This window comes from Pelophylax lessonae (genome assembly GCF_965119305.1).
Source record: "Pelophylax lessonae genome assembly, chromosome: 1".
NCBI classification, from domain to species: Eukaryota; Metazoa; Chordata; class Amphibia; order Anura; family Ranidae; genus Pelophylax; species Pelophylax lessonae.
This window is the reverse complement of record NC_138768.1, coordinates 543,324,444-543,349,743: the sequence shown is the minus strand read 5'-3', so window position 1 is coordinate 543,349,743 and position 25,300 is coordinate 543,324,444. Positions and strand designations below refer to the sequence as shown.

At 42.6% G+C, this 25,300-nt stretch overlaps 1 protein-coding gene across 3 annotated transcripts in view; it reads right to left on the bottom strand.

Annotated features, from left to right (window-relative positions):
• The window catches only part of PSD3 (pleckstrin and Sec7 domain containing 3), a gene marked incomplete at its 5' end in the record, with an annotated part of 867,292 nt that overhangs the window by 615,158 nt on the left and 226,834 nt on the right, over window positions 1–25,300 (bottom strand). Inside the window, one exon of one of the 3 annotated variants that reach the window (XM_082247750.1) lies at window positions 16,469–16,649. The exons of the other annotated variants lie outside the window; for them this stretch is intronic. Coding sequence (XP_082103876.1) covers window positions 16,469–16,499 — 31 coding nt within the window. Of the gene's footprint in view, window positions 1–16,468; window positions 16,650–25,300 lie in introns of those variants that run through there. 3 annotated transcript variants of the gene reach the window in all.

The following is a 25,300-nucleotide window of genomic DNA, read 5'->3' as shown; positions in this document are numbered from 1 at the left end:
TGGTTTTTGAGTTTGGCCCCCTGATATTGTTTTGCTGCAAGAACACAAAAGACACAGTTGGTGGAGGCATGGGATTGGTGTGTAGTAACGGATCCCTACAGAACGCCATCTGATTGGCCGGAGCAGCGGTGACGTCACTCCCGCGTGCGCGCGCGGGAGCCGACAGTCACGGGACTCTGAAGGAACAGCACCAGCGGCCGTTCCTTCAGAGCGCATGCGCCAGTGACATCACTGGCTGCATGTAAGGTAAATATCTCCAAAACAGTAAATGTTTAGGAGATATTTACAGTACCTATAGGTAAGCCTTATCATAGGCTTACCTATAGGTACAGATTACAGAGGAGGGTTTACTTCCACTTTAAAGGGGACTGATTACAGTGCCTCTTTACAATGCAGTCTCCTTTATATCACAGTGCCCCTTTACAATACAGTGCCCCAGCAATCAAGGCCCTACATTCGGCAGGGCGGAGGCAGGATTCACACCAGAGCCACTGATAAGGGGGGAACCACCAGTCCTCCTGTTGAGGGCCCAGGTACACAGGGGGGCCCCAACACACACAGAATCGGTGCGGTCGCGCAGTGGGGCAATTACAGGAGGAAGCCCTGTGCGGCACTCTGCAGACAGCAGCTGAAAGCCAGTTTCTCCCCTTCCTGACAGCTTTCAGCAGCTGCAGGGAGAGACACAGGGACAGGGCATCACTCTTGTTATTTCTTCTCTGACACCAATCCTCTACCCTATTCTGTCTGCTGTGTGCTGCAGGCTTCCCTGTCCTGTAAAAAAATTCCAAATTTAAAAAAAATAATAATAATAATAATAATTAAACATCGTAATAAATAATAAAAAAAATTATCATTTAAAAAAAAAAAATGTATTCATTTATTTTTTAATGTAAAAAAACAATTAAAAAAGACAATTTAAAAACGGGCTAATTCACACAGGTTATTTGTTACGTTTGTGTCCACTAATAATGATTTTAGCATATTTTTAGGGGAAATATTGTCTTGATATAATTGGGGGGGGGAGGGGGAGCCCTAATCGGATCGCTAGTGCAATCCGATTCCGTGCGAACTTGCAGATCGCACTGCGATCGCAACTGGGGGTGTGGTTAACTGTTTATTGACACCCCCTGGGTATCGCATATGGCAGTGTGAACTGCCAGAGGTGCGGATGGGATGCGGGATCACGCTGCATATTCGCAGCGTTACCGCATCGCACAAATGTGAACCGGCACTAAAGCTGGCAATATACTAGTAGATTTTCAAACGAATATGTGTACGATTATTCATGTGAACATTCTTTGTACATTCAATGACTGGACAAGAGTCATAAAGTACTTCAACATTTTTTTTTTTCAGTCATTTTTATTACTACTTTAGTTTGCTTTTTTGTTTCATTTCAATTTTGGAAGTCATGTAATTTTAAGAATGAAAACCATATTCAAATGTTAAAAATGTGTTCAAGAAAAATCTTCCATCCTGCTACTTTGAATTTTCTCGTCACTGTAGTCAAAAACGAACATCGATTTGACTCCACTAATGATTAGGAAATCAAACTTAAAGGAGAAGAAGGGCCAAAGTTCTTTCTACTTTTAGATATGCTCTTGCAATTCATTTTATACATCAATTTTCTCTGTGGTTAAGCACCCCTTTCTATGATGTTTACTACTTTTTCTTTTTTTGTATCTTTTAACCAGATCTTTATCCAAATACAACTCATCAAAGTGTTCTTATCAGGACCTACACAAGGAATGGCAGACTTCTTGTAACTAGATCCAAAAGTAGCTCAATGCTGCCCTCTGTAGTAAGAGCCATCTTCACAAGGTCTTGGCATAAATGGTTTATTTGGATCTGCTTCCAAGTTGAGCTGCCACAGTTGCTTTGCATTCACATTGACTAGTATGGGAAACAAAAGCAAAAAGAAATGCAAATGCAATTCGAAAGAGTGTGTTTTTTATTTTTTATAAGATCTATTTATCATGCTCAATGGTACATAAAAACTATTAACACAGCCTTTACCTATTCGTCTGCAATATAAAAATATCATCAATCAATTCAAAAAAGGACTTCCTCCACTGCAGTGTGTATATGGCTCCACCTTAACTGAATTTAGTAGAGAACTGTTGTGTATCACCTCCAAAATGGGAACCGCAGCATGCAGCTTACCAAAATCTTTGGCCCCATAAAGCAAGAGGTCTGATAGCCCTTTAGGGACACATAAACAGGGTCCATGCAAAGGCTACCAGTAATTGCTTCCTCGGCCAGTTTGTATCTTTTCCCAAACAACTGCTTGGTTTTGGCCCACCTGCTTTAACCACTTCAGCTCCGAAAGGTTTAGCCAGGCCATTTTTTGCGATTCGGCACTGCGTTATTTTAACGAAAAATTGCACGGTCGGGCGACGCAGTACCCAAATACAATTGATGTATTTCCCCCCCCCCCCCACAAATAGAGCTTTCTTTTGGTGGTATTTGATTACCTCTGCGTTTTTTAGATTTTGCGCTATAAACAAAAAAAGAGCGACAATTTTGAAAAAAAAAAAAATGCCATATTTTTTTACTTTCTGCTATAAAACATTCCCAATAAAAAATTTTTAAAAATCGAATTTTTTTTATCAGTTTAGGCCAATTTGTATTCTGCTACATTTTTTGTGTTAGATTTTTGGAATTTTAATTTATTTTTTTGTTTTTATTAGTAATGGCGGCGATCAGCATTTTTTAGCGGGACTGCGACATTGCGGCAGACATATCGGACCCCTAACTGACATTGTTTGACACTTTTTGGGGACCAGTGACATTAATACAGTAATCAGTGCTAAATAATATGCACTGTTACTGTATAAATGACACTGGCAGGGAAGGGGTTAACACTGGGGGTGATCAAAGTGGTTAATGTATGCCTAATAGGGCTTACTCACTGTGTGGAGAAATGGTTCTGTGACAGGCACAGATAGATTGAAGTTTTAGCTTAGCTGAAACTTCTCATCTCTCCCTGCCTGTCTGACAGAAGACTTGCCTGCTTTGTTTACATAAGCAGGCGGGTCTTCTGCCAGTTTCTCTGACGATTGTGGGAGGTCGGCAGCAATCGCTGTCTAAACACAGCGGAAGCGCGGCTCCGGCGGCGAGCGCATGCAGCCGAGACCTCGTGCACAAAAATCATGTAGGTCTACGTGATTTTGCGCAGCCGAGCCGCCCTGCCGCAGTAATACTACGGTGGGAGATCGGCAAGAGGTTAAAGTGATTGTAAAGTCTTTTTCTTTTTTTTTTTAAAACCAAACATGTTATCCTTACCTCCTCTGTGCAGTTGGTATTGCACAGTGCAGCCCGGATCCTGCTCTATGTCCAATAGGGGCTGACCGCCGTAGTAAATAGTCATGCGGCAGTCGGCAAGTGGTTAAAATGTAATTAAACTCACAATATAAAAAAAAAAACACACAATAGAAGAAAAACTCATTACATGCTAAAGTACGCATACTCGCAAAGCCACTAAAGCATTTTGTGTAGAGTAAAATAGATCTGGTTGATCCTGCCTTCAGTTGTCCCTCCCATCTTCTCTGTGTCCTCATTGCAGTCAAAGATTTCACTGTCCAGCTGGTGGCTTCTACTGAGCATGCTCGATTTCAGTTCCCTTCTAAGCTCTTAATTTCCTCCTTTTACTTGTCTGTGCAGCCCACATAACTAAAGAGTCACACATGTGGGGGTATACACAGTAGTAAATTACACTCCCCTCCCTCCTCCCCAATGTCCTCCTATTGCTAAACACTAGTGGGGTAGGATATAGTATGCTGATTAATTACATTTACTAAAAAACTCAAACACTTTGTTTTGATATAAATCAGTATTAAATATATCTAATGTAATTGTTAATACCTGTAAAGGTAAAACAAGAGCTTTGGATGCAGATGCCGTCTGAACAAAATTAAAGCTAGTTTCAGTCATCTCTGACTCCACCTACATCATATTATTGCACAAAGAATACACATCTGATGTTCAAAAGAGGTTTATTTGGAGCTGTGAACCCATTTTTTTTATATTTAGGCTCCATGTACACGGGACGTTGTTAAAAGTCCCTTTGAATGCTGGAATTTTTAGGACGTTTGAAACGTCCGTTCGGTCACGTTTGTACCCGCGTTTAGCGGGCGTTTGCGTTTAGAACCGTTCCTAGAGGTCAAAAAATTATTCCCCTTTAAAATGGAAAAACGCGAACGCTAAACGCGGGTCATCGCGTTCGGTCGCGTTTTTGCGTTTGAAACGCCGGGAAACACACGTTCGAACGCAAATAATTGCGTTCTAAAAAAAGTCCCTGAACGCAACTGCCTGCAAATGACTGTAAACGACCTGGTGTACATGGACAGATAAGATAAAATGTAGATGGGTTCAGGGGCTTCTAAAAAAAACGCCCAACTGCTCCTAAACGGCCATTTCCAGCGTCCCGTGTACATGGAGCCTTATAGTTAAATTGTAATTGTTTTTATGAAACCGTTTTTTTTTTTTTTTTCCTGTAGTCATGTGACTGCCACAGAACCAATAAGTGCTGGCAAGACACAAACTCACCCTGTAGAGAGCATAGAGTAATAGAAGCCCCTCCCAAAGATCTTGCCCTGCAGATTCCAAAGAACAGAGAAAAGAGCATGTGACCACACAACAGCGCTGCAGGAATAAGGTACTTAAAGGATTTTAAAAAAAATAATATATAGAGTCATGATATATTTACCGTATGTAAATGAATTGTGTTTGAGGAATAGAATATCTGATAAACCAACTATTCTTTATAGAAGAGGTAACATCCTAAAAGTGGAAATAAACTATAAAAAAACGTTGTTTTCTACAATCTTCTTTAGAATGTATGCCGAGTTGCATATGCGCAGCTCAGTGTACAGACTTGGCACACCTCTGTGCAAGAATTAATGAATTCCTATGCAAATGTGCAGGAGTTACGACAATTCCCAGTGGCCAATCAAGAAAGCCATAGACCCTACACTTGGGAGAAGCTGAGAAGAAGATGTCAACCCCAAGAACGAGCAGCCCCAAATTTCCAAACTAGAGACTAGATAGATCTTTCAATTAGGCACAATTTACTTAACAATTTACCAATTTATTGCTAATAATTGATTATTTTAATGCTGCAACAATTCATGTTTTGATATTGTGTATCAAATTGATTTTATATTTATAATGTAAGATGTATTTTAAATCTTTATGGATGTATTTTAATGTCTTCTCTATTTATGGTTGCAGATGGGCCCCCACTGAGTGGTTGGTATTTGGGAAAGAAAACGGACCAGCCAAGGAAACAAGTACTGGTGGGCTTTGTGTGGACCCTGTTAAAGCACTATCAGACCTCTTGAATCATGAAGGTCAAAGATTTTGGTAAGCTTCATGATGACAACTGTTTTGGAGGTGATGCACAATGGTTCTCTACTAAAAACAGTTATGGGTGGAGGCATATGCACACTGAAGTGGAGGAAGTCCTTCTTTAAAGCCATTGATGATACGGTTGTATTGCAGACAATTAGGTTGAAGTATATATTATTTTTAATTGACTGTAATTCCCAAAGGACAATGTTGTGTGACAATCAAGCAAAACTGTTCCTGATATGCTCTGTTTGCTGCACCCTGCTCCTTCAAGCTCTTGCAGTTGAGCACAGCTACTTCTGGCATGCTCTATTAGACAAACTCTGCTCCACGGGGCCTTTGCAGCTGCGCACATCTGATAATCTCTCTGTGGTGGTATCACCAGTTTTCTCACTAGAGCCATGTTCCTGCTATATCTGGCTGTATCTGAAGAAACAACCTGGGTGATGGACACAGCTGAGTTAAAAAAAAAAAACCTGTGAGGGGGGTCCCTGTTGAATAGAATCTGTCCCCTAAGGCTGCACTCTTTGGCAAACCCAACTGCAGTTGGAGTAGAATTCGGTTCACTCAGTTCTGCTCAGTTTGTGATGGAAGAGGGATTAGAACTGACCTCAGAAAATATTATTTTACTGAAACAGTACTGGATGCTTGAAAAAGAATTCCAGCAGAGGTAGTAAGTCAAACAAATGCAAGATAATTTAAAAATGCATTGAATAAACATAAGAGTAGCAATGTCCAGGGAAAAAGTTAAATCTAAGAACATTTTTAGCAAGTATAGAAAAATCCTGTTGATCTTGCCGGAAATGCAGTGTACATTTACATTGTTGCAAGCTGAAAAGAAAGCATATAAGAACCATATCCTCCTTTTTTAAACTACTAATCACATCAAACCATCATGTAATTGAGATGAACACAGACAGCTATGTTTGAAGTTCAGCTCATGTGACGACCATGACTGCCCCCATCGATACATTGGAGAAGTTAGTGTAGCAATAAAAAAAAACACACGCACATGTAGGACATACTCAATGGACCATTTGGTTTTTTCAGCGGACAATCTTCTATATTTCTATTAAGTCATAAAAGTGGAATTACTGAGCATGAACTTCATGGTACACAACCCATTCAGAGTATGATCTCAACTCAAGTGTTCAGCTTAAAGTGATTGTAAACAATCACCTTGTAAAACAACTCATTCAGTTCAAAATAGAAATGAAAGGCAAACATTTGTGTATAGATATAACAATACATTATAATACCTTTTTAACTTTTTTATAAGTGATCACAGTCCCTCTGCTCTCAGCTGCATAAGAGCTGGGGGAGAGGAGAAGCAGCAGCACACTGACCCAGTAAATGGTTGTGCAGTGGGGGGGTGTCAGGACAAGTCTGATCATTGGAGGAGAGCACACTGAGTTCCTGTAAGATCCTGGTACTCTCAGTGCCTTTCTATCACCTCACTTCCGGGTTGCGTTCCACCACTCAGGTAGGTGGAACGCATATAGGTGTGTATTCCTTTAACAGGGCTGACATCATCATCAGGCGCCGCACTGAGTGGCTATTTCAACTGACGGTCTGCACTCACACATTGTTCGTGCAACCGCTCCTGATACCTGCCTAACCTGACGCTGCCGAATCTTCCAGCTACATACCCTATACCTGGATTGACCGGAGCTCCGCTACCTTGTCCTATACTTGCTTACTTCTCGCTATTGATAAGTACCCCACAGGGGACCCCCTCTTATCAACAACGCTTGCTATCTAAAACCTGCAGTATTGAACTGTTACTAGCTCTAGTATATCTTGCTCCCTAGTATCTATCACCTGCATTACTAAACTAGATTGCTAGCTCTTGTGCTTACTGCTTACAACCTGTATTACTGAACTAGATTACTAGCTCTTGTGCTTACTGCTTACAACCTGTATTACTGAACTAGATTGCTAGCTCTTGTACATACTGCTCACCACTACCTAAAACCTGCATTGCTGAACTTGCTTGTACATCTTGCCTGCTATTACCTACTACCTGTTGAGTGTACTAGATTGCTAGCTCTTGTCATTACTACCTATCAACAACTACTATCACTCCTCAAAAGCCTATCCGATTCTCACATCGGTTACCAGCCTATCCGATTCTCACATCGGTTACCAGCCTATCCGATTCTCACATCGGTTACCAGCCTATCCGATTCTCACATCGGTTACCAGCCTAGCTGATTCTCACATCAGTTACCAGCCCTATCCGATTCTCACATCGGTTACCAACTATATCTGATTCTCGCATCAGTTACCAAACTACCTCCACACACCTACAAAGAGACTAACATACCTGTGTAATTATTACTTCTACCTATCATCATCTACTATCACTCCTCAAAGCCTATACCTTCAGTGTATCATACCACTGCTACTTGCATAACTACTTATCACTCCTACAACATCACTATCTGAGTGTTTGTATATGTGCATACTGAATCAGGCTGAACCACTGTGATGAGTCAAGAGTGTTGGATCAGGTGATTTAACATATCTCTACAAGACTACTGAGTGGAATTCTGCAGCTGTAGATCCAGCCCCATTAAATTAAAAACCCAGAGCGTTACAGTTCCCAGCACAGCTAGAGAACTGACCACTGTGTTCTTAGTTTGTTCAGTTTTTTTCATTTTTGAAAATGTGTTAATTGAGGTTTCCTGCACATAAACAAGAGAACAAAAAACACAACTAAAATAAACAAAACAAAATATAAGAAGCATGTGCTACCACGCAGGGGTACTGGATCAACCGTAACACATAAGTGGCTAATGTATGCACAAGTAGCACATGGATTAATAAGGTGTAGTCAACAGAAGGATAATAACATTGAGTAGGAATGTAGAATGCAAAATAACACTGTCCCCTAGTATGAACTAACACTACGTGAGAGGCCCGGTCCTAGTTTGGGAAGGAGGAACTCAAGATAAACGTGACCATGATAGCCAGAAGTCAGGGTGATGCTGTAGAGCAGGGATCTCCAAACTGTGGCCCTCCATTTTTTCAGGAACTACAATTCCAATCATGCCTAGTCATGTCTGTCAATGTTACAATTTTTACAATGCCTCATGGGACCTGTAGTTCCGCAACAGCTGGAGGGCCGTAGTTTGGAGACCCCTGCTGTAGAGGGATCAGCTAACCATTTAGACCAAACCCTTTTATATTTCTTAGGACAACCTCTACTCACATAGGTATCCTTATAGAGCGAGATGGAGGATGGGAGTGACACATGGTATGTAGTCTGAAGGGTGTAAAGTAGGCCCTGTGGACAATTTTACCTTGTTTAAGTTTGTCCCTGGAGGAAATCAGACGTACAGAATGGGAGATTCCAAATATCATCCCAAAATATCATCGTCCAGGTGTTGGATATCCTGCTGCCACTTGGCTCTAAGACCAGTCAGGGTGGGAAGAGATGTTGTAATTGATAGGCTTATAGGTGTGAAGTGTTTTTTCCGTACAGTCGCACTCGTTCGAGGGCTGATTTGATAACTACATGGGAGGCTTGAGGAAATTGGCTGAGAAAGGCATGGGAGAGCTGTAGATATCTAAACAAATAGGATGGGGGAATATTGAAATTTGAGGACAAGGGTGACAGGGATTTTAGTGCGCCACTTAATGGGATGTAGTGTGGTCAGTTTTTAATAGGAAAGCAAGGGGACTGGCAGGAACACCGGCGATTTCACATAAAGGAAGCATACAAAGAACAGGATACTTTCTCATACAAGTACATTGTACAGTAGGCATATGAAGTTTTGGGGTAGCAAACGCTTTAAGGCCTAGTTCAAACTGGTGTACTGCAGCGTATGCCCATTTAACACCCGTAAGTTTGCACAGCCCCGAATGCAGACTCAAATTAGGAGCAGTGTGTCCATGCAGCCGATGTGTCCCATCTGACATGAATTGGACTACTGCCTTTGCATCTCTAGGTCTCGTTTACACTGGCGTACTACCACATGCACGTGTACAAAGGCCATGTTCACATGCACAAACACTTCTGCATAAAATGAACTCTTTAAATTGTTTGTAGGCTAAATAGTTTTACGTACACTGAATCAAAATGTTTTTGGCCATAAACGCAGTCACTAGAGTTCAGGTCTGCAATGGGTTACGTATCTGTGGGTACCTCAGTGTACACCAAATACAGAAAACATTAAAGTGGTTCTAAACCCCAGACATGAAATATTAACAAGGAATATGCCCATATGGTGTGTATTTGTCTCAATTAGGAAAACTAAGTGTAATTTCTGTCTGCTGCTTAGTTCCTCTGCTATCAGCATACAAGTTCTCCTAACACCAAGAAAACAAATGTGACAGGGGAGGGACCTCCAGCTGATTGATAGCCTCAGCTCTGTTCCTGTGTACTGTGTGGAGGGGGGGTGTGTCCCTTCCCTCCATTCAGCTCTCTGAGCTCTCCTCACTGAGCTCTGCAGAGTGTAACTTCAGCTATCCGTCCTGTTTTTTTCTGAACTCTCAGCTTTTAAATTCAGCACTTTGAACAGATGTAGAGAAGAGAGGGCTTAAAAATAGTAAAAACACTGCTTGCAAAAATAAAGAGTTACACCATTGATTATTTTTGCAAGCACTGTTTTTTGCGTATTATACTTCCCGAGTTTTTACTTGGTGAACAGCAGCTGCAAAAAAGATCTCTTATTAAATTTGTATTTACATTTATTTCTGTTCCAGCGCGGGTTTAAATTATTTGTTATCTTAAAAATAGTCCGCTAGAACTTATGTAGGAGGATTTGTTTCATCTCTGTGTATCACCAGAGATCAGTCATTTCAATGGGTATACCACTTTAAGGCCTCATGCACAATGGCCTTAAAAAAAAAAAACGAAAAAAAATGTTTTTCCACTGGATTGTGGATTCTTAGAGTGGCGTTTTTGTGGCTCCTCTATCTGTTGCACCTTATTTTTTTCTGACTTTTTGATACCAACATGTATTATATTGCCATTTTTACAGGCGTTTGGCACATTTTTTTCCTGCCTGTAAACGCGCTTTTATGTAAGTCTATGTTGTCCATGCACACATAGATGTTTACAGCCAGAAAAGAGGGGGAGCGTTTACTGGCAGAAAAAAAAAAATCACCACCAGCATGTTCAGGAGGGGAGTTTCTGGGCAAAAGAAAATGAAGAATGTGCCTAAACACTAGACACATTTAGGCGCATTTGTGTGTTAATGCATTCTAATGCACAGAATAAATGAATGCGTATTAAAAAAGCAGAACTTGCTTCTTTGGGTACACATGTACCAAGGACAGCATTTATAACTCTGTTCTCTATGCAGAATATAAAAACGTGTTGGCTGGAATGCCAATTCAAGGTGGTCAACAGAGAAGAGTGAGTTGAATTGCAACAGGTGGATATTTAGAATGACATTACCCGACCCATTGGCCAATCGCCAGATCCAGTCCACCAGCTTTATTATCAGTTATAAAGACATAAAAGGCTGGTATAGGCGGTCCCCGGGTTACAAACATCCGACTTACAAACTACTCCTACTTCCAAACCAAGGGAGACAACAGGAAGTGAGAGGAAATCTAGCTCTAGGAAGGGAAAAAGGTGTCTCCACTGAACCTTATCCACTAATTCTTGTTTCCACAACAACCCAAAATTTTCAAAATCCAATTGTCACAGGGACAGAAAGTGAGGTGACATCTTCTGAATAGGGGTAGAGACAGCAAAACAAATCATGCTGGGGTATAAACCCTTCCCTAAACTATCCAAAAACATAAAAATTATTATTTTGGCTGGGGCTACACTTAAAAAATTTACCTGTTCCGACTTACAAACAAATTTGACTTAAGAACAAACCTACTGTCCCTATCGTGTTTGTAACCCGGGGGCTGCTTGTATAACCATGGCTGAAAGGCCTGAAATAGATCACCAGTTTGGAAAGCAGGAGTGCATTTTAAATCATCTCTAGTTTTTAGTTAAAGTGACTCTCTTGCTAAAGTAAAACTCTTCAATAAACTGTTCCCTGAAAAGAAGATACTGAATACTCACCTCTCCTGCTTCAAGTGCTGCCATTCTCTAATGTAATGAATAAGCTTATGAACTTCCTAATATTCCACTGTGTGCTGTGGTTCCTTCCAATAAAGGGATTGTAAAGGCAGAAGGTTTTTTTATCCTAATGCATTCTAGCCATTAAGATAAAAAAAAAAAAAACCTGTGTGCAGCAGCCCCCCAAATACTTACCTGAGCCCATCTTTATCCAGCGATGTAGCAGGAGTTTCTCAGCTGCCCTCCTCATTAGCTGAGAGAGCAGCGCGACATGATTGGCTCCCGCTGCTGTCAAAGTCAGTCAGCCAAACAGGAGAGAGGGGGGGGGGCGAGTCGCGGCTCCGTGTCCAAATAGACACAGGGCGCTGTGACTCGGCTCAGGTGCCCCTATAGCAAGCTGCTTGCTGTGGGGGCACGAAAAAAGAAGGGGGCTTACTGAGGGGTCTGTACTGGGAGGGGGGCTTACTGAGGGGTCTGTACTGGGAGGGGGCTTACTGGGGGGTCTGTACTGGGAGGGGGGCTTACTAAGGGGTCTGTACTGGGAGGGGGCTTACTGAGGGGTCTGTACTGAGAGGGGGGCTTGCTGAGGGGTCTGTACTGGGAGGGGGGCTTGCTGAGGGGTCTGTACTGGGAGGGGGGCTTGCTGAGGGGTCTGTACTGGGAGGGGGTCTGTACTGGGAGGGGGGCTTACTGGGGGTCTGTACTGAGAGGGGGGCTTGCTGATGGGTCTGTACTGGGAGGGGGCTTGCTGAGGGGTCTGTACTGGGAGGGGGCTTGCTGAGGGGTCTGTACTGGGAGGGGGGCTTGCTGAGGGGTCTGTACTGGGAGGGGGGCTTGCTGAGGGGTCTGTACTGGGAGGGGGGCTTGCTGGGGGGTCTGTACTGGGAGGGGGGCTTACTGAGGGGTCTGTACTGGGAGGGGGGCTTACTGAGGGGTCTGTACTGGGAGGGTAGCTTACTAAGGGGTCTGTATTTTATTAGGGATAGGGGGAAACAGCATTGTATTAGGGGGAGGGGGGGGTCAGCATTTTATAAGGGGGAGGGGCCAGGGGAACAGCATTGTATTAGGGGGAGGGAGGGTCAGCATTGTATTAGGGGGATCAGCATTGTATTAGGGGGAGGGAGGTTGTGCTGAAAATGACGTTGCGCTGGTATAATGACGCAATGCTATGGGGCTGGTATGTCATTTTTTCCAGGGCTGGTTTTCATACCCAGTCTGGCCCTGCCGACCGCTCAGTTCGCCCCTGTGCACAGGCCCACATCCTGCCAGCCAGCCAGTAAGCCTGCCAGTGCCAGCCACAGGCCCACAGCTAGCAAGCCACAGCCTGCCAGCCAGCCAGCAAGCCTGCCAGTGCCAGCCACAGGCCCACAGCCAGCAAGCCACAGCCTGCCAGCCAGCCAGTAAGCCACAGCCTGCAACCCACAGGCCCACAGCCAGCCAGTGCCAGCCACAGGCCCACAGACAGCAAGCCACAGCCTGCCTGCCAGCCTGCAAGCCACAGCCTGCCAGCCAGCCAGTGCCAGCCACAGGCTCACAGCCAGGAAGCCCCAACCTGCCAGCCAGCCAGGAAGCCACAACCTGCCAGCCACCCAGAAAGCCTGCCAGTGCCAGCCACAGCCAGCCAGCAAGCCTTCCAGTGCCAGCCACAGGCCCAAAGCCTGCCAGCGGTAGCCAGCAAGACCAAAGCCTGCCAGCGGTAGCCAGCAAGACCACAGCCAGCCAGCCATAGCCAGCAGAACCACAGCCTGCCAGCCAGCAACTGTATTTAAGGTAAGAATAGCCAACTTGGCCTAGGTATCAGAGAGCTATGTTGTGTTGTTTTATTGTGGGTGTGGCTGGAGGTGGGCATGGGTGTGGATAGAGGCGTGGCAAGGGTGTGGATGGAGGTGGAACATGGGTGGGGCCTGGAAGGTGCCCTTGATTGATTTTGCCTGGGGGCCCTGATGCCTACATCACTAAAGAACACAGAAGTGATGTAAGTGCCAACAGGTCATACTAGTAAATGCAGAGGGGAACTGGGAATGTGACACACCAGGAAGTTTCAGATTCCTTATATTCAGCCAGCCGTTACTCATGGATTTTTGATCATGTCTAGTTTTCAGTTAAAACGATGTTCTTGCCAAAATTAAACTCTACAATAAACTGTTTCCGGCAAAGAAGATATGGAAACTCCTTTTTCTTGCTACCAGTGCCACCGATCTCTGCAGTAGTATAGAATAAGCCTGACAGATTCCTAATCCCCTACTGTGTTCTGTGGTTCCTCCCATTGATCCCTACATTACTACCGGACACAGTAATGATGTAGGGGCTAGTAGACCAAACTACTGTGTGCAGAGGGGGAACAGGAATCTGACACACCGGGAAATTTTGGATTCTTTAACTTCAGCCATCCATTACTCTTGGATTTTCAGTCATCTCTAGTTTTCAGTTAAAGTGGCTTTCAGGCTAAAATAAAAAAACTCTACAATAAATAGTTTCCTGTAAAGAAGACATTGAAACTCCTTTCTCCAGTTATTGGTGACACCAACTTCTGCAGTCATGCATAGACCTGACACATTCCTAATCCCTTGCTGTGTGCTATGTTTTCTCTCGTTGATCCCTACATTACTGCCAGACACAGTAATAATGTAGGGGGCTAGCGGGCAGGGCGGTGCTACCACTAGGTAAACTAGGTAGCCACCTAGGGCTCACTGCCACCAAGGGTGAAGCCATGACCGCTGGTTTCCCTCCATTCCGCCGGCTTCCCAACACTCCACTGGCTTCCCCACACAGTCCACTGTAAGGCTGCATCCTGCTGCTCACTGCTGTTGGGCACACCTCCTTGAGCTCCTCACAAGGGGCTGAAGGCCCACACACCACCACACCTGCACCCACTGTGGCGGTTCCTTAGTAGGTAGGGCAGACGGCTCGACCTCCGATGGTCCTAGAGAACCACTAACCTATGTTGGGTGTGCTGCTGTAGGTGGCGGTGCCTCAATCGCCTCCAAAGATGGTAGCTCTGATGCAGGCTCTTGACAGAGCTCGACCCCACTTGCACTGAGGGAGCACTCAACCCCTTGGTCTATGGAGGAGCCCTGGTGGCTGCTATTCCCCTCCACCAGGTCTGGAAAGCCCAGGTGTTGCACTGCAGATGATGTGGCCACGGTGGTGACCTTAGCACCAATGGTCCATAGTGCATTTTGTTTTGGCAGGGTACCAGATAGTTACAGGGAGCCTCCCTACTGGAAACACCTCATAGAGGAAGGCTCGGCATTCACCACAACAGGACAAGGATGTGAGAGCCAATATCAGTGCTCTGCACTCATACAGAGACCAAGGTTTCTGTGATCCCAGTGCAGCACACCAAAAGACCCCTTCTGGGCATGACTCAAAGTGCAGTGTCCAGAGAAACATTACGGGTATCAGATGATATAAAGCAGGACGAAGCCACCTGATCTACAAGCTGTTTTAATATTTTCTACTGTTTTTAAAAATGTTGCAGCTTGGGGGGTTGGGTGCTAGTAGTTGGTCTTGCCTAAGGTGCAAAATAGTCTAGCACTGACCCTGCTAGCGGGTCAAACCACTGAGTGCAGAGGGGGACAAAAGTGCATCCCCTTATTCCTTCAGGTCCTTGCTGCAGTTGTGTTCTATGCACCCTGTTCTTCCTCTGGTTCTTTCCTCTATGGTGACAACAGCATCAAATTACTTTAGTACATTTTTAATTTACTATCCCATAGTAACTTATCCCAACAATGAAATTTCATATCTATGCAGTAGGCCTAGCCCAATCATCCCACACACACTGGTGATCAGAATAAAACCCATTGGCTATTGCTAGTAGCTGGTCTTGCCTAAGGTGCAAAATAGTCTAGCACCGGCCCTGCTAGCGGGTCAAACCACTGAGTGCAGAGGAGGACAATAGTGCATCCCTCATTCCTTCAGGTCCCGGCTGCAATTGTGTTCTATGCATCCTGTTTTTCCTCTGGTTCTTTACTCTATGGTGACAACAGCATCAAATTACTTTAGTACATTTTTAAGTTACTATCCCATAGTAACTTACCCCGACAATGGAATTTCATATCTATGCAGTAGGCCTAGCCCAAAAATCCCACACATACTGGTAATCAGAATTCTGCTAAATAAAACCCATTGGCTATGAACTGTCACCGCTGTTAATAATAGAGTCACTTGAGCCAGCAAATCAAACATGCCATTACAAGTGTTGTTTGTAATCCTGACATTCTTGTCTAGAACAGCAAAAGCGCGAAAACGACTCTGGTGTTCCTGAGGTTAATATAGAACTCCAGGCTTAACTCATCCAAGTGCAACCCTGAAATAGTCTGCAAAATTCATCAGTGCTTATGTCCGGTGAAACATCTGAAAAGAATCACCACCGAACGCAGGAAAGTCAATACATTATGTGTCCACGTGGAATGTATGCCTGACTCCTTTTTGTCTGAAACGCAGACGATTGTTTCTTTACTGATTTTTTCCTTTTCTTTTTTTTTTGTTCTGATAACATATGCTGCCACTTAACAGACAGAGAAGCAAGACATCCGCATGACATGCAGTAAGCATAGAGGAATCCACCCAAGCCAACACAGCCTGATCCTTTACAATAAGGTACTAGTGCTGCAACCGTATAGCAGAGTGCCCTTTAATGCAGACTCCTCCCATTCTGACTGTGTTTTCTCTGCAAAAAGCAAAGAAGGAAAGCTGTCCTGGAATATATTTGAGAGGTCATCTTGGATCTGATATCCAGTGGGTAAAGGACAATTTAGTGAATCCGTCCATGGGCGGTTACACGTAGCAGGTAAGTTCATGCAGCCAGCATCTGTTTAGTCCATGCAGTACAGTACAGGCTTTGTGTAGGAATAGAGCTGACACTGCATTTTATAGGGATGCAGAGAAAGACATAATGAAATCATCCATCGTTTCTCTTCTACATTGACTTAGCTGCAGATTTTCCTTTGCATATACAGAATCACCATGTAAATCTTGGCACATATAAGCCTTACAGAAACACATAACACACATCTCCGGGAGGTGGGGGCAGCATCTGATTATTGATGAGATTACACATTTTAGAAGCTAGCTGTAGAGATTACTTACAGTGACAGTGGCAGCTGCAGCAGTTACCCATCGATCAATGAGATTGCATGGGGTCATCAGTGTATCGCTTCAATAAAGTTCTCTAAAAGGAGACGCTGCTAATTCATGCTCCGCGATTCCACATAACTGGATGCATACTAGTTTCAAATTTCCTGGCACTCTCCTGTCCAGCGCTGCACACAGTGATGTAAATGGCAGCATTATGGGAGCGAGGAGGGAGCTGCAGACTCATTCTGTCCAACCTTAAAGCAGGAGGAAAAAAATCCTTGCAAACGGACTGGAGCTTTTAATGTATAACACAGATTTGGAAATACTGCTCACTGCTAATGTGGAAGCTATTGTTTGTACAAAGGGAGCTGGTACAAAAAGGTTTAAAATTAACTTGCGCATTTATAACGGTTTCCATCTTTATGAACATTTGTAAAATAAAAAAAAAAGGCAACACTGGAAAAGTTGTTTTATTAGCATTTTTTATGCTTTGCCTATTTTATAGTGAAAGACACTTTATGCTGTAGTAAATCGTATTTCTGTCTTTGCCCTAGTTCCCGTTGTTAGAAATACACACTGAAAAAGCTTTCTAGGGATTTGGAAAGTGTTTGGCCAAATGTTTGTATAGCATGAATATTATTTGGTATATATTGAAGCATATTAACATTGTCATTCGATGTTCTAAGCACTGTTGTATCATGCATGGGTAGCGTTAAACATAAAAGCGTGGCCAAACACATAAAAGATTAGGCAGGCCCAAGCCATTCTCAACTCAATGTGGATTGTTGAAAATTTTCAGCGAAAGAAAACATTTTGGTCCTACACTATCCATGTAGATGTGTCCTAAAATTTGACTGCATAACTGTTCCAATTGTCAGTCTGTGTATGGGCATCCTTGGAATGGTAGGTACCATACAATAGTGCGGCCCTATTTCACCTCAGCTGGCTTATATGCGGTTATATCATGCAAAGGTAGCCACGCACATAAAAGATTAGGCAGGCCAAAGCCATTCTCAACCTAATGTGAATTGTTCACTGTGTCCAACCAACAAAATCATTTGGGTGCTACAATATCCATGTAGATGTGTGTGACATTTTTAACAATATGGAGGCCCTATTTCACCTCAGCTGGCTTATATGCTGTCCATGTAGATGTGTGTGAATCTTAGAAGTTGACTGCATTACCAATCCAATTATCAGTCTGTGTATGGGCACCTTAGAATGGTAGGTACCACACATTATTGCGGCCCTATTTCACCTCAGCTGGCTTATATGCTGTCCATGTAGATGTGTGTGAATCTTAGAAGTTGACTGCATTACCAATCCAATTATCAGTCTGTGTATGGGCACCTTAGAATGGTAGGTACCACACATTATTGCAGCCTGAAATCACCTCAGCTGGCTTATATGCTGTCATATCATGCAAAGGTAGCCACACACATAAAAGATTAGGCAGGCCAAAGCCATTCTCAACTTAATGTGAATGGTTCAATGTGTCCAGCCAACGAAATCATTTGGGTGCTACAATATCCATGTAGATGTGTGTGACATCTTTAACAATATTGCGGCCCTATTTCACCTCAGCTGGCTTTTATGCTGCCGTGTCATGCAAAGGTAGCCAGACACATAAAAGATTAGGCAGGCCATTCTCAACTTAATGTGAATTGTTCAATGTTTCCAGCCAATGAAAACATTTGGGTGCTACAATATCCAGGTAGATGTGTGTGACATTTTTAACAATATGGAGGCCCTATTTCACCTCAGCTGGCTTATATGCTGTCGTATTATGCAAGGGTAGCCACACACATAAAAAAGTTGCCATATACACAAAAGATTAGGCAAGCCCAACCATTCTCAACTCAATGTGGATTGTCCAAAAATGTTCAGCCAAAGAAAAAACTTTGGTGTCTTAATATCCATGTAGATGCCCCTTAAAAGTTGACTGCATTACCGTTCCAATATTCAGTCTGTATATGGGCACCCTGGGAATGGTAGATAGCACAAAATATGGAGGCCCTATTTCACTTCAGCTGGCTTATATGCTGTTGTATTATGCAAAGATAACCATGCTGATTTTGCCCATGTCATGTGGTTGTGCCCTGTTATTGCTAGATATTGGCAGCAAGTGGTTGATGTACTATCTGCTAATTTATCTGTTATTTTGCCATGTATCCCATGGATATGCTTGCTGAGTGTTCTGGATGAGGAGCAGTGGCCAAGATATACCAGAATCATGCTGAGGGAAACACTATTCTTAGCCCGCAAAGCTATATCGCCTAAATGGATTAAATCTGCTCCCCATTCTGTCCACAAATGGATACAGATGGTGAATCAAATATTGCCATGTGAAAAGCTCATTTTTGAGCATCGGTGTTTCCCTATAAAATATCGTAAAGTGTAAGATTCTTGGTGTTCCTCCTCTCTAACCATAATAAATACTTGAGATGTACGTTAAAAATACTTGACACTCAAACCTGAGAGAGTGTAATTTTGAACAATATGTTTGTATTCATTATCTGTCTGTCTATAGTTATAGTGATTTTGGGAGGGTAGTTGGTCAGCAACCATTATCAAGACTGTTATGCTATATTTTACATATGCAAATATGGACAGCCAAAGAAAATACTTTGGTGCTACAATATCCATGTAGATGTGTCTTCAAAGTTGACTCCATAACAGTTCCAATTACCAGTCTGTGTATGGGCACCCTTAGAATGCTATGTACCATACAGTACAATATGGAGGCCCTATTTCCCTTCAGCTGGCGTATATGTTGTTGTATCATGCAAAGGTAGCCACACACATAAAAGATTAGGCAGTCTCAAGCCATTCTCAATATTCATCTCACAATATCCATGTAGATGTGTGTGAATCCTAAAAGTTGACTGCATAACCATTCCAATTATCAATCTGTGTATGGGCACCTTAGAATGGTAGGTACCACACAATATCGCGGCCCTATTTCACCTCAGCTGGGTTATATGTTGTCATATAATGCAAAGGTAGCCAGACACATAAAAGATTAGGCAGGCCAAATCCATTCTCAACTTAATGTGGATTGTTCAATGTGTGCAGCCAATGAAAACATTTGGGTGCTACAATATCAATGTAGATGTGTGTGAATCTTAAAAGTTGACTGCATAACCATTCCAATTATCAGTCTGTGTATGGGCACCCTTAGAATGGTATTTACCACACAATATGGAGGTCATATTTCACTTCAGCTTGTTATATGCTGCTGTATCATGCAAGGGTAGCCACACACATAAAAGGGTAGCTATACACATAAAAGATTAGGCAGGCCCAAGCCATTCTCAACTCAGTGTAGATTGTTAAAATTGTTAAGCCAAAGAAAGATTTGGGTGCTACAATAGCCATGTAGATGTGTAAGAGTCCTACTAGTTGACTGCATTACCGTTCCAATTATCAGTCTGTATATGGGCACCCTGGGAATGGTAGATAGCACAAAATATGGAGGCCCTATTTCACTTCAGCTGGCTTATATGCTGTTGTACTATGCAAAGATAAACACACCCATAACTGTTCACGTGCTGATTTTGCCCATGTCATGTGGTTGTGCCCTGTTATTGCTAGATACTGGCAGCAAGTGGTTAATGTACTACCTGCTATTCTATCTTATTTTGCCATGTATCCCGTGGATATGCTTGCTGAGTGTTCTGGATGAGGAGCAGTGGCCGAGATATACCAGAATCATGCTGAGGGAAACACTATTCTTAGCCCGCAAAGCTACATCGCCTAAATGGATTTTATCTGCTCCCCCTTCTGTCCAAAAATGGATAGAGATAATGAATCAAATATTGCCATATGAAAAGTTCATTTTTGAGCATCTGTGTTTCCCTAAAAAATAAAGTAAAGTGTGAGATTCTTGGTGTTCCTCCTCTCTCACCACCATAAATACTTGAGATGTACGATAAACATACTTGACACTTAAACCTGAGAGAGTTTCATTTTAAACATTTTGTTTGTGGTCATTATCTGTCTGTCTATAGTTTAAGTGATTTCGGGAGGGTAGTTGATCAGCGACCTTTATCAGGACTGTTATTCTATATTCTACATATACAAATATGGAGTTGACTTCATGTCTGTGTACTGAACTCTGTATCTCAATATGTTCATGTTGAGCATTTTGGTTTTTGCACCAATGTTTTGTATCTTCGTCATTGAAAAGAGTTAAAAAATAAAATAAATAAAAAAAGATAGCCACACACATAAAAGGGTGGCCATACACATAAAAAATCAGGCAGGACCAAGCCATTCTCAACTCAATGTGGATTGTTGAAAATGTTCAGATAAAGAAAACATTTTGGCACAATATGGAGGCCCTATTTCACTTCAGCTGGCTTATATGCGGTTGTACCATGCAAAGGTAGCCACACACATAAAAGATTAGACAGGCCAAAGCCATTCTCAACTCAATGTGGATGGTTCAATGTGTCCAGCCAACGAAATCATTAGGGTGCTACAATATCCATGTAGAAGTGTATACATCTTAAAAGTTGACTGCATAACCGTTCCAATTATTAGTCTGTTTATGGGCACCTTAGAATGGTAGGTACCACACAATATGGAGGCCCTTTTTAACCTCAGCTGGCTTATATGCTGTCGTGTAAGTAGAAAAGAAAGTGGCACTTCCAGACCCAGGAACTTGGAAACTTTAGTTTTATGCTTCAAATCAAAAGGTACAACATCAGACAGGAACACAAGACAAACTGGACAGCAGACGCGTTTCACACCTTGTGCTTATTCATTATATGCTGTCGTATCATGCAAGGGTAGCCACACATAAAAAGTAAGCCATGCACATGAAAGATTAGGCAGAACCAACCATTCTCTACTCAATGTGGATTGTTAAAAATGTTCAGCCAAAGAAAATACTTTGGTGCTACAATATCCATGTAGATGTGTCTTTAAAGTTGACTGCATAACCGTGAAAATTACTAGTCTGTGAATGGGCACCCTTAGAATGGTATGTACAATTTCAGTATACTATGGAGGCTTTATTTCACTTCAGCTGGCGTATATATTGTTGTATCATGCAAAGATAGCCACGGACATAAAAGATTAGGCAGTCCAGAGTCATTTTCAACTCAATGTGGATTGTTCAACGTGTCCAGCCAATGAAAACATTTGGGTGCTATAATATCCATATAGATGAGTCTTAAAAGTTGACTGCATAAATGTTCAATTATCAGTCTGTGTATGGGCACCCTTAGAATGGTAGGTACTACACAATATTGAAGCTTTTTTCACTTCAGCCGGTCATTCTATCATGCAAGGGTAGCCATACACATTAAAGATAAGGCAGGCCCAAGACATTCTCAAATCAGTGTGGATTGTGTTCGCTCAAAGATAACATTTTGATGCTAAAATATCCCTGTAGATGTGTATGAGTTTTAAAAGTTGACTGCATGACCTATCCTTTTCAGTTATCAGTCTGTATATGGGCACCTTTAGATTGGTAGGTACCACACCAATATGGAGCCCTTTTACACTTCTCACATGGCTTATATGCACATTTCAATGAATAACTTCCATTTACTGCTTTAAGCTGGTCAAAACAATAGTCAGTCAGGCTTACAAATGTGACAGCCTTGGTGACCATATAAATATGGTAATCATATTTTTAGTGGCAGGTTCTTTATTAAGCTTAGCCATTAATGTAAACCTATGCATACTGATCACTTCTGACATCCCTTGGGCATATTAAAGCAGAAATGTGAACACACAGTTTTAAATACCCTATAACTCAGAAAGGTTCATCAATCACATAACTGTCTATTCCTGACAGTGCCTAATCACTACTATCCGGCATTAAAGCCTATTCTCCTAGATGCTTAAAGGGTAATTCCAATCCGTGGGGAAAAAAATAGCAAATAAAAAAACAACAACAATATAGCGTATATAATTGCGACACAAATCATATTGTACTTGAATGTTATTAAACATTACCTTTCCTTTTCAATCTGCAGCTGTTGTAATTTTCTGAAAATGCAATGCAATATGGCTACCTGGAGCTGTTCTGTACACAGAATGTGCACTGACCACACCCCAAAAACATCATTTCCTGCTTGTGTGATTGGCTCACCAATTTTCCCAGAAGTCTGCCTAAGATACAAGTCAGATTCCAGGCATCCACTGCAAGAGAAATGTCATTTTTGGTGAGATACTCCAATAGGAGCACGCCTAAAGGGATGCAGGCCCAGCAAATTTCCTCAGTAGTGTTCTGCAGCTGCCACAGCTGATAGATAATTATGAAACCACTCCCATTAGACCCATTCAGCACAGAGGCACAGAGAAACAAACAATGATTTCCTCAGAATAACAAAAGGTAGGAATCTGCAACAAATTTTGTTAAAATCCCTGCAACGTACAGAGATCACCCAGAGAGTTTTTTCTCAACAAAAGTGGAGTTATGCGTTAAAGTATTAAACTTCAGTAGAGAGAAAACTGGACTGGCTCCTTAATTATGCCTGGAAGGGGCTAGTGGGCAAGTGATAGTACACTAAAACAGGGAGCAAAGAGGGTTTAACGGGTAAAAGAAGGTAAAAACAAAATGGCATGACAAAGACTGACATTGCGGCGGACAGATCGGACCCCTAACTGACATTTTTTACACTTTTGGGGGGACCAGTGACATTACTACAGTAATCAGTGCTAAAAATATGCACTGTTACTGTAATAATGACACTGACAGGGAAGGGGTTAACCAAGGGGTGATCAAATGGTTAAATGTGAGCCTAGGGGGTGTTTTCTAACTGTGAGAGGGATGGGCTTATTGGATCAACACAGGGACCTGAGTTCCTAAACAGGAGGAACCCAGGAGCCCTGTGATGATCCCTGACAGAACGGCGGTCGCTGTGTTTACAATGGCAGACTGCTGTTCTGTCTTCCCGGGGAGTGATTGCGGGGGCCAGACGGCAATCGCGGCCGCCGGCCCCGCAGATCAGCTTCCTGTTTCGGGAATCACCGCATGCGCATGCCCCCAATGCTCGCTCCGAGGAAGCCTGCCGCAGTATATCTGCGGAGGGCGGTCAGCAAGTGGTTAAAGCTCCCTTCAAGTGGGGCTAAAAACTGTCCCATAAGTTATTATTAAAAAAAAAAAAAATAAATAAAATGGTACAGACGTTAGGATAAACCAGATTCCCAGTGTTTTCAATGAAAAGTATGTACCTTATAAAGGTCATTTTAAAAAAACCAAATCGTTTTTTTTACGTGCTCATTACTCATCCCATCAAAAAATAAATATTGCATTGAATTGAATGAACACTGGCCCCATTTCTCGATACCTAAACAACAACTGTACAGACTTGGGTGCAAGATAAAATAATGTGAATTGGATTGGTAATTATGGTTAGTACAACTGCTATCACGTGAATGGGTCTAGATAAATATGCATTGACTCACAATATATCACAGTGGAGTGACATTTGATGCATTTTCTTTGTTTTAGCACTGGATTTTTTGAGCGCTGCAATTGAATCTTTTGTTATCTTTAGCTGGTTGTCTAGAGTTCTACTTTAAGCGCTACCTGGCCATCCACAGTAGCTTGTAATCTCCCTCCAGCAAGGCCATGAAAGAAGGCCAAAACTCTAGCAAAGAGAAGAGTAAAAGTTCATGTCAAGGCATTTTATACACACGGGAGGAGATGGAGAATATTACAGCTGACATTTACCTTAAAAAGGATGCGTGGCAGTAATTATACACTATTAGGATGTAATATTAATAGATTTGATTTTTAATAAATGGTTCATTTTAATTGCTTTTCGTTATAAAAAATGAAGAAGAGTATCACAATATATAGTCATTAGCACCAAGAATAGCGCAATTTTATATACGTTGGTCAATGGAGATACTTGGGAAAAGGTCTGACATATCTCAAATGATGCACAGGCTTGTTCATATGTTTGCTTCAATAAACTATACTTCAAAGTGCACCGCTGGGAACAAAACTTTCAATATTAATATTGTCTTTAGTTACTTAGCTGTAAAGTAATTACTTGGAGACTTTCTTCATTCTACTGAAAAACATCTCTTGTAGTTTTTCAGAGAAGTACAGCTCCTGCTGTACTCTTAACCCACTCTGAACATAAATGGGAAACTGACCTCAGAATCACATTGACACCAGAGTATTGGACTACAATATGGTCAAATATTAAATCTTCAAAATACTGTCGCCCTGGAGGCAGACTACAAAGTTTTGACTCGCTGGTATTTGGTCTCCGCCAGGATATCCAGATATATCCCTTCCGTCATGCTTCTGCAACTGTGGGGGGGCTTGGGCACTCACCACCATACTTGGTGGTCCTGTCCCATTGTTTGCATGTTTTGGATAGACTTTTTTTTATTTCCATCCACACTGCTCTTGACACCACTCACTCCCGACCCTCTAATAGCTCTATTGCACCGCAGACCGGAAAATATTTTGACAGCCCAATTTAAAGGAGTTGTAGAGGCAGAAGGTTTTTTATCTTAATGCGTTCTAAAGCCTTCTGTGTGTATCAGCGGCCCCAGCACCCCCTAATACCTACCTGAGCCCCATCTATATCCAGCGATGTCCACAATTCCTCTTAATTGGCTGAGACAAAGCAGCAGCGTCATTGGCTCCCGCTGCTGTCATTTAAAGTCAGCCAATCAAGAGAGAGAGGGAACGGGGCCAAACGGCAGCTCCGTGTCTAAATGGATACACGAAGATGCAGCTCGGCTTGGGTGCCCCCATAGCAAGCTGCTTGCTGCAGGGGCACTCGAGAGGAGGGAGGGGCCAGGAACACCGAAGAGGGACCCGAGAAGGGGAGGATTGGGGCTGCTCTGTGCAAAACTATTGCA